Genomic DNA, 14,893 nt, shown 5'->3' on the forward strand with positions numbered 1-14,893 from the left:
CTCACCCCATTTCTCAGCAAATGGCCCCTGGGTCACCAGAATCTGAAACTTCAAGGGTGCTCGATAAAATGTGGACTTCTGGGCCATACCCCAGATCACATGGAGACATGGTTCAGAAATTGGCATCATATAAGACACCTAGGTAATTCCTATGCACATTAAAGTTTGAGAAATACTACGCCTCAGATTACATTAATGAAATTAAGCGATTCCCTACCCCCACTCCCATTCAGAGCTCAGAAAGAGTCAGATGCTGTATGAGGCAGCCCTTAGAACAAAGAAATGGATTCCAAGAGAACAGTGATCCAAAATACATTCTTGAGTTATGCTCATGATTAGAACAGGCTTTTAAATTCAGCAACCTTTGGAGGAATTCAAATCTGTTTCCCGTCCTGAGCCCCGCTCTCTGTTCCTTCCTTCCTCTCTTCCCCCGTACTCAGGCTCACAAATCCCCTTCCCTTTTCTAGGGCCTCACATATGAATTGGCTATAATACGGGATAGATTATGTAGGAAGTTTGTAGAATAAAGAGTAGGCAGTAGAGGAAATGTCAAGGTAATACACACAGAAATGGCTTTGATATAACTAAATCTATAAATATTGGTATATGGATATGAGTCTCTATAAAAGCCAAAATCTATGGTTCTCAACCCTGGCTTCCTATTAAATTGAATAAAATCACAGAGACCTAATCTCCAACCTCAATGGTTCTAATTAAGAAGGTATGAATAAGACAATTACGGCTAAGGGTTGGGGTTCTAATCACCTATGTTTAAAATAAAAAAGAAAATCACCATTAAATATTCTTACATATTCTTACATATAATCAATAATAAGACCAACAATAAAAGGTATTGAGTGATTAGTATGAAAAAAGCGCTAAATGTTTTATAAGCAGTAGCTCATACAGTCTTTATAACATTTCCGTAAGTAGGAACTGTGAGGAATACCACCTTTACAACCAAAGTCACAGAGGACAGATAACTGTCTCAAGGTCATGACTCCTAAATGCAGAGCCCTCCTTGGGACTCTGACACAAGTGCCCACACTAAGCGGTAAGTTATGCCCCCATGAAGCCATCATTCAGAACCACTGGTATATATGTATGACCACGTATGTATGTGTGATATACACACACATGGTGGAGAGAGAAAGAATGTATGTGTATACCCTGGGAAAGAGACATTCTGGGGCTTAGGGCACTTGGGGCAGAGAGGTGTCCTCAAATAAAGGCTGTGCCAGCCCAAGGAGCCGTTGAGAGCGGTCATCTGCTCATGGGCCAGGGAGAGAAGTCACCACAGAGTGAAGTGAGCACAGAAAGCAACTAGGAGATTGACTAATGTAAACTTAAGTTGACATTTTGCTGAAGACTAGCTCCGCTTCCCCCACCTTCCCGGCTGATAGAAGCCACACTACGTATCGCATCCAATTCCTCTTCGTTCACTCTGGTAAGGTTAAAAAATAAAAAAAATGGAGAGAGAGAAGAGAAGAGAGAAAAGAAAAGAAAATGCACGATAGGATAAAGGCAGGTGGAGGGATGTAAAAGAACAAAGTCTTCTGACAATTAGCTAATTTGTGCTAAAAGCACAATACTTTCTCCCCAGAAAAATGTACCCAGAATGTGCCACAGAAGATTCTCTGGGGTTTCAGAATCAAGCCTGGTCACCTGGTCTAGGGGATCCATAACTCCTCAGATACCCAGCAAAGGCAACCTTGCCCAAGCATGATTTCAGCAGAGCCCCTGCCCATTTCTTCGTTCTAATTACGTTTTTCGAATTATAACTAAGAAACGCGTTGCTGCAGGTCTACTTAGTGACAGCCTAAAGCGGAAGCCAGGTCTCCTGCTTCCAAAGCCCAGGGTTACTTTCACCAGTGACACCCTACTAGGCAGAAAGCATAGGGCTAAGAGCCAAGATTCCAGGGCCAGTCCTCCTGGGTTCAAATCTTGGTTCTAAAACATCCCGTGTGACATGGAACCCAGCCTGGCAACGGGAAGACAGAAATAAAAACTTTTAGTGGGGGGCGCCTGGGTGGTTTAGTTGGTTGAGTGCCTGACTCTTGGTTTCCACTCAGGTCATGATCTCAGGACCCTGGGATTGAAGCCCGTGTTGAGCCCCATGTTGGGCTCTGTGCTCTGCACTCAGCAGAGTGTCTGCTTGAAGACTCTCTCTGTGTCCCTCTGCCCCTACCCCTCCTTCTCTTTCTCTCAAATAATTAATCTTTAAAACACACACACACACACACACACACACACACAACTTCTTTTTGGTTCTTGGATCTGTATATTCTATACCTCCCTGCCTGACCCAGTGCACTAGGCGGAATGGTGTCCCCCCCAAAATCCATGTCCTTCTCAGAACCGCAGGATGTGACCTGATCTGGAAATAGCGATGTTGCGGGTGTCATTAGTTAAGATGAGGCCACAGTGGGGTATGGTGGCCCTACACCCACTATGTCTGGTGTCTTTATAAGAAGAGGAGAGACTAATAATGTCTAGTTATCGAATCACTATAGTCCATACCTGAGACTAATGTAACATTATGTGTCAACGATACTTCAATAAAAAATAAAAGAAAAACAATAATAACCTTCTTAAGTGGGGGAAAGACGTCATAAAGACAGTGGGATACACAGTGGAGAAGGCCATGCCAGGACGAAGACAGAGAAAGAGGTGATACATCTATGAGCCAAGAAACACCAGAAGCTAAGAGAAAGGCCCAGGACGGTCTCCCCTGGAGCCTTCAGAAGGAACACAATGTCATCGGCACCGATCTCAGGCTTCCGGCCTCCAGCGCTGTGAAAGAATGCATTTACGTAGGTGTAAACCACCAAATTTATGGCGATTTGGGATGGCAGCCGCAGAACACTAATACACGCAGCCTTCTGGAGGGAGCAGGCGGCCTGGCTTCCCTAACCAGTTAAGGATGCAGAGTGTGAAGAAAAGGACACTGGGAGCCCTGAAAGCCAAGCGAGATGACCCAGTTCCCTACGTGAACGTCATCCCCACCAACCCATCTTCCCTAGCTGAGCACCGAGTCCCTGTGTCTGCTTCCTGATCCCCGCCATTCTGGAATACAGGTGTGATCTGCCTCCTGGAAGGGTTTTGGGGGTACACTCACCAGAACAGCACCTGTGAGTGGTGCAAAAAGCAGAGGTGGGGAGAGGAGGAAGCTGAAGCCCAGTACAGTTGTGACAGAGGCCCTGGGCAGTCCTGCAGGGAGTTTCTGGAGCTGCAAATGGCCCCGTGGACTGTTACCAGCCTGGGCTAGGAGGCCTGGCCCTGCTTAGACCTACCCTTAGATGCAAGAGGCTCACCCGGAAGGGCCACAGCTTCGGTCAAGGCTACTTCTATCGGCGACAGACAGATTCCGGTGATGTATCCAGCTGTAAGCAGCTGGGAACGAGCAGCTGGGTCCTGGGTCTGGCAGGTGCACTGAAGCATCCCCCCCACTTTGTACGAGTGGCCTTCCTTTTGTTGAACCATCATTTGTTATGAGAAGGCGGCCAAGTGAGAGTCCGCCTGGACTAGAATCTCCTTATTCTGGGAAAGAATCCATGCCAGGTATCGTATCCGAGGGGCTCTCACATCCCGCAGCCAGCGACGATCAGAGAGGTCTCTGCCTTGCATTCTTCCACACTTCCTCTCGCTCACACCTCTTCCATGACTACCCACTACAATGACTAAGAATCTCCACTTGAAAGTGGCTTCTAATCACATTTGGACCATGGTAGTTCCTCCTTTTTCTAGTGATCTCTGGACAGAGAGGATACTCCTCCGACTCTGCATGGAAATCGCCACCCATTTGTCCGTTCATTCATTCATTCATTCGTCAATCGTCACACAGATTCAACGCGTCTTCTACGCTAAATAAGGTATTGAGCGTTCAAAAGACGAATGAGATTGTAAAAGGCCTTACCTGTCATAACAGGGAGTGGGAATTTCTCTAGACACCCTGAAGGACTATGGGCAACACTGTGACTTGAACAGGTCTGGGTTATTGAAAAGCCCCTCTGTCGGTGGCGGAGCACGTGGGTTGCTGGAGGGCTCATGGGAGGCAGCGTGCAGGTGGGGGCTTTCTATATTAGCTGAGACCTTCAGACCTCCCTGGGTCACCCAGCTTCTGTCCTTCCTCTCAGACCCACTCTGCCCACAAGTCCGCCACATTGCCAATGAGCACACGGAGAGCCTGCTTGGGTGGGAATACTCACATCCTCTTAGGCCACAAGCAGCCCATGGGGCCCGGTCACATGCCTTTGTACGTGCCCACACACCATGGATGTGACCCCAGGTCACAAACACTCAGTGGGAAGCACACAGCTATCTATGTAGGACACCTCTAAATAAAATGAGCCCCAAGGGGATGGATGATTCCATTTTGGCTTTTTCCCTCAGCAGCCTCAATAGCTTTGGGCCCATCTCTCAATGGGTGGGACTTTCACATTAAACACAAATTATGGATCTAAGTGTATAACCTGGTAGTAGAGACCACATTCCAAAGAAACAAAAGGGAGTTGTTGGTTTTTTTTGTTTTTTATTTTTTGTTTTTTTTTTTTAAGATTAGCCAACTATAGACTGGAAAATAGAAGAGAAAATATCATATTAATAATAATTATTCGCAGGCAATAGCTTATGTTCTTTAATGCAGTTCCAACATAAATGTCACTGTAAGAAATGATATTTCATTTCAATACTAACAAATCAGGTACTTAGTGTGCTGGGGGAGAAATGATTGGAACTACTTTAAAGCCGTGTTAACCAGAGAAACTGCAAAAATATTTATATTCTTATGAAGGAAGGAAGGAATGCCCCTCATGGGTGTATTTAAGTGTCCTCCATCTTTTGGATAAATGGTAATGCTGAACAAAAAATGGAAAGATGACCTTAGAATAATAACCTCAGGACTCAATTGGGACTAAGCTTCTCAATGTACAAAAATCATTTGCAATATGTTCAGGATGGAAATTTCTATGCTGCTTTATAGCTCATAGACTTCATTATATACCTCAAACAAAATCACCAAAACACCCAACTCTGGGCCGCCTTCCTTCCCCTGGGGTGCCCCCTCCCTATGTAAAATTATTTACCATCCCCTTATTCATCGTCTGCGACTCTGCTCAGTGACTCAACAGTGTTTGTAAGGATAGAGAAACAAAGGGAAAGAGAAAACCAATTCACTCGGAGAGGTGTTTCATATAGAGAATGGGACTGTTAAAGCAAAACCAAGTCTGGCACCATTAGCATTTTTCTCTAGTCAATTCGTTCTCCATCCTTTCCTACAAAGACTCGTGCAAAAGCCACGTGGACAATTTCACAGGGCAAACGCTGGGCTGACAGGTGAAAGCCATCCCACTGGGCAAGCTTCTTCCATTCTTTGTCATTTGTAGCAGGCCCTGTGTTTGTTACATGGCAGATTGGGGGGTGGGGGGTGGTAGGGGCCTGAACCCAAGAGTCATTTAGTTTACAAACAGGACTTTGAGTTTCTAGTTGACTTATGGTGAATGGCATTGATGCTTATCTGGCGGGAAGCTCTCAGTCTGAATGGGGGCTTGGAGGAACAAGGTCAATGAAAGTCACCAATCCACTAGATCTGTTAATGACGCATGCATTCGTTCTTTAACCAAGTGACTGGCCCTTATCCATTAAGAGGCACACAGCTAGAGGGAAACAAGTCTAGATCCATAATGCCTTCGAGTCACAATACCCCAAGCTTATTTTTCCCAATCCTACAGGTTTTGAATGCCAAGAGACTGAACCTATTAGTGATGATATAACCTCCAAGTGCATTCCTATCTGAATTTTCTTTTGGCCTTTACAAAACTCTTGTGCAGTGGGGAGGAAAGGAACCCTTAAGATTATCAATATCTGATACGTGACACACAGGTTCATAACGGTATGTGGCTTGCGGCATTGCTGATAAACGGAAAAGTGAGGTCTGTTGAGGCCTGACCCCCATGCCCCTCTGATGCTCTCTTCTTATTCTGCATCGACATTCATGTGGGTAAAGTGGACTAATTCAATCTAATAATGTATTAATTCAATAGTACAACATTTATTTTTAGCAACTGCTTAAACGAATTGGTTATTTAACAGAATTAATAGGTCAAAGCTTGTGGTTCAGTAGCCCTGTGTACCAAAAAAAAACAACAAAAAACAAACGTTGGCCAGGTGGGAAGTCAGGTAATATTCCTCGCCTGTCACTCCCCATACTCCCTTTGATAGCTAACAAGATTTTCACAAGCACAGGACCATGTAGATGCCAAGTGCTTTCTGGCTGTTCTAGGAGAATATCAAAGCCAACACAATGAGCCTTAATGCTCATAAGGTCCAGGTATCCTTGGGGTTGAATGGAAGGCTGTCAGCTCGCCTAACAAATTTAAAAGAATCTATTACCATGGCACTGTCAGTGTCCCTTATTTATGCTCCTCTAGTGGGGGAGTGGGAAGAACAGCTAGAACAGCCCGCTACAGCAGCACTCGAGCTGCTCAGGCAGTTAATATAGCTGTAGAAAGAGTATGATTTATACGAGCCTTTCCCTTGACACCAGAGCCTGAGTCCCAGATCCACTCACGTTGGGGAGACGCATGTCAGGTAGTCACTTCTGTGTACTCTGATGACAGCAGGGTAATAGCGAGCTGCTGATTTAGATAAACATGGAGGCTAGAGGCATAAAATACCTGGACGGAAAACTCACTATCTACGCCCCAAACCACGGCCTTGGTGATGCGAGGGGAGCTTGGGTGACTGGTGCAGGGGGTAACAAGGGAGCCCTGTGCATCAAACAGGGCCAGGCAGAGGTTCCAGGAAAGCTGGGGATACATGTCTGAGGGAGGCTCCCTGCCACTTGCTGGCAAGGGCAGATGATTGAGAAAGCAAATCAGCAGGCACGTACAAACTGCTGGCAGGATCAACACAGACAGTGCTGCCAGGGAAGGCAATCATTGAGCTAGTTCTGCAAGATCAGGTCGCTGGGCCAGACTACCTGGAGACTTCTTCCACTCCCAGGAGAGAAGGAAGAAATGAGTGGTCTTTGACAGCCTCTCCCTGCCCTTATGGTATATTGCTGCCAGACAGAAAGTGCACGGATGCCAGAGCCTCACATACCTGGTAGGGTCCCTGGTTGCAACCACAGTAGCTGCTCTCCATGGTGTAGCTTTTGGACACCCCCATCTCTCTCCACACCACCACCCGGGCCGTGGAGGCTCGGGATTTCTCCACGAGGAAGCTGCAGCTACTCATCGTGAATGCTGGGGTGAGCTTATCAAGGATTTTGGGAAGAGTCTATGATAAAAAATAAAGCCGTGATGAGTTTGGGAAGAGCATCATAAAAATTAACATCTCAACATTTATTATGCATCTCAGTCTATCAATCACTTAATATATACAGCTGTAACTCTTACATCAACCTGAAGAAAGAGACGCTGAGGGTTTGTCGCTTTTTGCTCTTAAATGAGGAAATTGAGACTTAGAAAAGCAAGAAAGAAACAGCATGAGTCCAACTACAAAGAGGCTGGCATGGGAGCCAAATGCCAAGCGGGCCAACCCCAAAGACCACAGTCTTTCAGGTCCATGTTTCGGCATCCCCGTGGACCGATGTCGCACGGACACTCAGCCTCATGCATCACTGCTCTGAACTCCATGGAAAGCCATAGATGCCACAGGGACTGAGATTCAGCGTGACTCCACCCAATCTCACAGTTTCCCCGCTCTAAGTTGGACTAGGGACTGTTTATTTATCCCAAATGTACAAGTCCCCAATAACCACTGAGGGTTGCATATAAAGTTTTCTAAAAGAGTATGACTGCCAAAATGAGCTTTCTAGTCCCACCTTTTTTGTTTTTTAAAGATTTTATTCATGACAGAGAGAGAGAGAGAGAGAACAAGCAGAGGGAGGGGCAGAGGCAGAGGGAGAAGCAGGATCCCCACTGAGCAGGGAGACCGATGAGGCTCAATCCCAGGACCCTGGGATCATCACACCAGCCAAAAGAAGATGCTTACCTAAGCCACCCAGGCGTCCCTCCAGTCTCATCTTATAATCCATAAATCTGAGGCTGGGCCAGTTACAAAAGTCTAAAAACTATGCCTTCTCTGGGGGCATCTGGACAGCTCAGTTGTTAAGCATCTGCCTTCGGCCCAGATCATGGTCCCACCATCCTGGGATCAAGTCCCACATTGGGCTTCCTACTCCGCGGGAAGCCTGCTTTTCCCTCTCCCGCCTCCCCGGATTGTATTCCCTCTCTCACTGTGTCTCTCTCTCTCTCTGTCAAATAAATAAATAAAATCATTAAAAATGTATGCCCTCTCTGGGTTCATATATATATATGTATATACATATGATTTTATTTATTTATTTGAGAACGAGAGAGCACACACAATAGAAAGCAGGGCGAGGAGCAGAGGGAGAGGCAGAAGGGGAGGAATTATCAGTCTGCTGATAATTTTCAGCAGACTCTGTGCTGAGTGCAGAGCCCATAACGTGGGGCCTGATCACGACCTGAGCCAAAACCGAGAGTTGGATGCTTAACCGACTGAGCCACCCAGGCACCGCTCTTCTCCGGGTTCTTCTAGCCCACCATTTCCTAAAGCCAAAAAGTTTTATGTGAGACCACTTAATCTATTTTAGAAAGCATCTGTAGATCCTTGCCACTCTCTGATTGACAGAGAGGGGGCTCCTAATCACCAGATCTCCCCCACTCAAGGACGATGACTCAAGATATGATAGCACATCAGGTCCCTGGGTTAGTGGAAATGCTGGACCTAGATAGTCCCAAATTTCTGCGATATTAGCAAGAAGGGGTCTCTACTTCACTGCTCACAGAATATCCACACACTAGCACATAATATAAAATTATGTACATTTGGTAACTGTGAAACTTCAGGCTTTTGGACAAATTGTGGGGAGAAGGCGGAGCAGCAGAATGAGAATATGAATTAAGAAATGATTTTTAAAGAAATGCAATTTTGTGGGATGCCTGGGTGGTCTCTACCTGCCACTCCCCCTGCTTGTGCTTTCTCTTTCTCCCCCTCTCTCTCACAAATAAATTTTTTAAATCTTAAAAAAAAAAAAAAAAAGAAATGCAATTTTGTGAATTTCTAGGACATCGAGCAGATCTCTTAATATCCCTGGGTTCTTACTGTCCCCATGTTTAATATAACTTAATTACATTAATATAATAATTAATACAATTGCTAATTATATTATAAATTACCTGTGATATACGTGTAATGTAACACAGTTATTCATATAATTTAGTTTGATCTCTATGTTCCCACACAGCTTGCAGACCTGCAGCAGCATCTGAGCAAGGAAACTGAGCTGCTAATGTCCTCACTTGAGTTTCCACAATCGCCCCCGTAACTGATTTCATCTATCCACCCTTGTCCCTCCCTGTGATTCCTTCACTCCACTTTTCTGCTTCAAAGTGTTCGCCACAATTACAGTAAAATTAATGTTCATGTAATTAGCTGTTTATTTTCTATCTTCTCTTCAGTCCAGAAGTTCCATAGGGCAGGTCTGTCTCTCATTCACAGGAAAATCTCTACACACAGATGTGCAGGCATTGTTAGTTGCTGAAATAAATAGAATCTGCTCGCCCAGACCCTTAGGGGACTGCTTAGACATAAATACACTATATATATATACCTATATATACACACACACACACACACACACACACATATATAAAACATATATAGTATGTGTGTGTATGTATGTGTGTATACATATATACACATATATATATCAACTAAAGTGATTTAAAAAAACTTGAAAATAGTTTTAACTTATCAATGTTTTACCTTGCTGTAAAAATTCTAATTGAGCATTATTTAAATGATCTCTCCTTTCTTTCTTAAGCGACCCTTATTTTCTTAATTCATATATCCCCTGTGCAAATGACCACATGTTCAATTTAATGGCGTGTCTCTTGGAAAGCTCTAGAAGCTGTGATCCTCTCATTTACAAGGTGCGGTTGGAGGACCCCTCCTATATACCCACGGCAATCGCTTATCCATTCATTAAATAATGGATTCCAAAACTACTACAGCATGGATAGTTAAGTCCTCATTCTGTATCTCTTGATTTCACACAAATTGATCTATGGCAGAGCAGGAAAGGAAGATAATGATAGCTCTAACAGCTGGATATTGTCTTGCTCCGCTTTGTAAATGAACAAGGCATAGCTGAACTCTATGTACGAACTGATCCACTGAGGCCTTGTTTCAGTGCACCCAGGGATCTCCCATCTTGGGTGGGAAAAGACTCGGGACACTCAACTCTCTCCCTCCTGCTTGCTCTGTGCCCTTAAACTTAATCTGGGTTTCAAAAGCTTGAAAATTATAATAGATACCTTTTTGCTGAACACTTACTATGTATTTCACATGCATTAGCTCTTTTAATCATCCCAAGTCTTCAAAGTAAGTTCTGTTATTATCTCATAATAGAGAGACCTGTCAACTCTCTTTTCAATGGTCACAGAGATAGTAAGGACAAATCCAGAATGTCAACCCAGATGTTCTGACATAGATCACATGAGCTTAGTTTAACCACTGCCAAGAACTACTTCTTCAGTAAGTATTATAATCCCATAGATGTGTAAAGGGATACAAGGAATGAATGACAGAATGGACACACAGGGCGTGGCCCAGGAGGTGGCCTTGAGCGTGGTCTCAACACAGACCCAGCAGGGATCAAAAGACTATACATGAAGCAGCGCTGAGAGTCCTCTGCATCCCCATAGACACTCAATCCCATCTTTCCAGGAGCATCTGGGTCAACAGCAGCCTCAGCTGATGGGGGAGGGGAGGGTCCTAATTCATTAATTCCTGTTTTGAGGCACACTGTAGAAGCCTGAGTTGCATTTCAATTCATCTGCTTTCTGCGGACTCTTCCAAGCCCTGTCTGGTTTCCCAAATTCACAGAAAATATAACTCTCAAAGATGTGCTGACTACGAACTCCCCAGACAGCTCCCAGCTCAGGGCTCATTTCCAGGGAGAGGCCATCTCTGGGGCTCCAGTTCCCCATGGTCAACCCTACAGAACTCAAATGTCTTCTCTCTCCTCTGAATTAAGCATGGGCCAAGGGCCTGGCTGGAACTAGGGGTCAAAAGTATGAAATCTGGATTCACACTCCATGGTTTGACTTGGAGCAGCCGTTTAACTCTAACCCTCATTTCTGTCATCATCGAAGGGGGAGGGGTAGGACTAGTCCCGACCTTGAGCGAGGGGGCAAAGCCATGGGCACCTTCAGTAAACGTGCAGTGTTTATTGCACTCTTCAGAGCGGACTTTGCTGATGGGTGAAGGTTTAGAAGAGAGGGGAGTTGCTCTGCTCAAAAGGTCAAACTTGCAAGATGGAAAAACCAGTTCTGAAAACCTCTCTTTGCATTGTAGATATCCAGTCTCCTCACTGAGATAATCTCCTGTTTACTAAGCACCCAAGGAGGATTCCTTCCGTTTTGACCCCCTCTTTCATCCTGAACTACGGAGCAGCAGACTCTCAGTTTAGCTTCTGTCTCACTGAGCATACGCTCTAGAAGACCACTGAGGTCAAAACGGTAGGCGAGCCCTGGTGTTGAGTCACCCAGGTCCCCATCCCAGCTCTTACTACCTGTGGGACCGTTAAACATTTTGGCTCATCTCTGCACCTCCCCCACCCCACGTGTGAAATGGGGTGCTGTTCAAAGTTCCTACTCACACCATAAATACTGCTTAAGCATGTCCTATTGGAGAATACACGGTAGTTGGGAAGATTAAAAGAGTGAGCGCACGGGGGTGCCCGGGGTGGTCTTCTCGCAGATGTTCCCAACTAGAAGCTTAGGAGAAAGATCAACACCAGGAAAGGTCACGGACAAGAGACGCTTCCCAGGCACAGATGCTGAACAACTCATCTCAGTCCACCTCTCCTCAATCCACTGTGATCCACAACTAGCGGTTAAAATTCTTTAAGGCTCAAGTTTTAATTATCACAAAATTCATGTCACTCCATTTCTTCAGACTTCTCTTAAAATCAAACTTAGTTAAAAATCATTCATAATTTTTTTTTTTCAGGGAACGTCCCAACGCCACTCCTATCTGCCCCTCAGACACTTGTCCACTGGCATCATCTACTCAACTCTGCGCCAATAGAGAGTTAATCAGTTGTCTCCGTGTTACCTCCTAATATTTCCATTCTTGAATGTATTATTCTGTCCTTTTAAGTTTCTGATATTCCACCTCTTTTCCCTAACTGATATTTCTTAGAAATCCATGCTCTGCTCAGATTCATTACATAAATACCTAGCACAGTGCCGGGCACACGGTACATAATCAATGAATGTTTACTCTTAAAAATATGTGTATCAGCTTTATTAAGGCATGTGAACAGTGTGATGATTTTTAGGAAGTGTATAGAGTTTTGTAGCCATTATCAATAATCCAGTTTTCGAACACTTTTGTTGCCATATAAACATGTCTTTTATGCTCATTCCAGTCAATCCTGCGCAAGGCAACCCCTGATCTGCTTCTTTACTCTGTAATTTTTGCCTTTTTTGGAAATGTCACATAAATCGAACCCTACATTTTTTTGTTTGCCTCTGACTTATTTTTAAGTTTATGTTTTTGCATATACCGGTAGTTTCTCTCTCTTTATTGGGGGAGAAGCAGAGGGAGAGGGAGAGGCAGACTCCCCACTGAGCCAGGAGCCCGACGTGGGACTCGATCCCAGGACCTGGGATCATGACCTGAGCCAAAGGCAGACATTTAACTATCTGAGCCACCCAGGTGCCCTAGATCTTTCCACCTTTCTAATAGAAGTATTCAAAGCTACAACTTTTCTCTAAACACTATTTTAACTATACACCATACATTTTGATATATTGTATTTTTACTTTTATTCATTTTAGGACATTTTCTAATTTCCTTCTGATTTCTTCTTTGGCCCAGGAGTTATTTTTGAGTACGCTGTTTAATTTCCAAATATTCAGACATCTCCCAGAATCTTACAAAAGTTAATCTATAATTTAATTCTGTCATGGCAAATGAACATACTTGTATGGTCTCAGTCCTTTAAAACACACTGAGACTTGTTTTATAGTCTAGTATAAGGTCTACCTAGGATAATTCTGATGTGGACTCAAAGACAATGTATATTCTTCTGTTTTGAAAACTGTTACATATATATCAAACCTATGTATCAATCAGGTCATGTCTTCTCTAGTTACTAATTTTCTGTTTGGTTGTTCTATTGCTTACTGAGAGGAGTATTAAAATAACCAACTACTATTACTGAATTGTTAAATTTCTTCCTTCAATTCTGCCAATTTTTGCTTATATATTTTGGGGTATATACATTCACTTACATTCATTATACCTTTCTGATTAATTATTCTATTCAGTATTACACTGGATGCTATCCTAGGTCTCTAAGGCTGTTGACTTTTTTTCAACATTTGTTTCTCTATTACTTAAGATTAGTCATTTTGGATTGACCTTCAATTTTAATGACTGATTCTCCTGCCATCTCAGATCTGCTCATGATCCTATGTAGGGAAACTTTCGTTTCGGTTGTGTACTTTTCGGTGCAAGAATTAATTTCCTTGCTTCTTTCCTCCATCTCTCTGTCCCTCTCTCTTTCCTTCCTGTCTTCCTCCCTTCCTCCCTCTTTCCATCCTTCCTTCCTTTACTTCCTTCATTGGTTTCCTTCCTTCCTTCCTTCTTCCCTTTCAGACTCTAATTCTGTATCAAAATCCCCATGACTGTGGTTGGGGCTTGGAGTAAATAGGACATCGAAGATAACTTGTTGGTTCTGCTCTAATCGCCTTGAGGGACCCTCTACTGATCACCAGGAGTCCCATTTCTGGAGGACATGAAGGAGAGAGTGAAGAAAGACTGAGGGAGCAGGGGAGGTATTTCTAGGTGAAATAGTAGTTCGGTGGATATCTATCTATGTTATACTCATTAACCCAGGGAATGAAGCTATTGTATGCCCAGTAAATTCATATATCCAGAAAAATAAAGAATTTGGAAGAGGTAGGTACCATGATAATTGTGATATTGGGATTTATAGTAGGAAATATGTATTTGTCCTTCATCCCCAGTCCCTGACATGGGGCTCCTAAAACCCTTGTAAATTCCTAAGTGATAAGAGCATTTGGAGCATCTTTTGTTCTATGAGGTGATTCTGGGAGGGCTCCTGGATCAGGCTACCCCCACTGGGGATGGGAGTGGGAAGAGGAGCTGGGGAAAAGTTAATAACTGACCACAGCTACATGAAGAAGCCTCCATAAAATCCCAATAAATGGGGTTCGGAAAGCTTCTAAGTTGGTAAGCACATCCACATGCCAGGAGGATGATACCCACCCCCAACCCCACAGGACAGAAGCTCTTGTACTGGGACACTGCCAGTCCCTGCCCTATATGTTTCTTATCTGGCTGCTTATCTGCATCCTTTTTCATATCCTTTAATAAACAGGAAACTGTCAGTAAGTGCTTCCCTGAGCTCTGTGAGCCACTCTAGCAAATTACTGAATCCAAGGCAGGAGGGGAGGTCATGGACCCTCCAACTGAGAGCTAAGTCAGACAGAATTCATGGCGAACCTGGGACCTGACTACTGGTGACGGTCACCTGAAGGAGGAGGCAGTCTTGTGGGACTGAATCCTTAAGCTGTGGGATCTGCTGCTGTCTCCAGGTGGATAGCGTCAGGATTGAGTTACATTGTAGGACACCCAGCTGGTGTCTCAGAAGTCCCTGGTGGGGTGAAACCCCCACAGATCTGGTGACAAGTGTCGGAAGTTCTGTGTGAAAGTAAAGGACAAAGACGCAGGAGAACTGGAGGGTTTTCCAACTCAGTAATTTTTCTTCGTTTTCTATATACATTTGAAATAAAGGTCAGCTTTTGTGTTTGGACAACGTTGCCTC

The 14,893-nt window shown here is 44.2% G+C and overlaps 1 protein-coding gene across 1 annotated transcript in view; it reads right to left on the bottom strand.

Annotated features, from left to right (window-relative positions):
• Nucleotides 1–4,553: 4,553 nt before the first annotated feature.
• Nucleotides 4,554–14,893, bottom strand: part of LOC308345333 (cytosolic carboxypeptidase 4-like) — a 246,153-nt gene continuing 235,813 nt past the window's right edge. The window contains exon 11 of the mRNA XM_080807393.1: nucleotides 4,554–7,278. Coding sequence (XP_080663519.1) covers nucleotides 7,048–7,278 — 231 coding nt within the window. The 3' untranslated portion in view covers nucleotides 4,554–7,047. The remainder of the gene's footprint in view (nucleotides 7,279–14,893) is intronic.

Source organism: Martes martes (genome assembly GCF_963455335.1).
Source record: "Martes martes genome assembly, chromosome: 7".
Lineage (NCBI taxonomy): Eukaryota > Metazoa > Chordata > Mammalia > Carnivora > Mustelidae > Martes > Martes martes.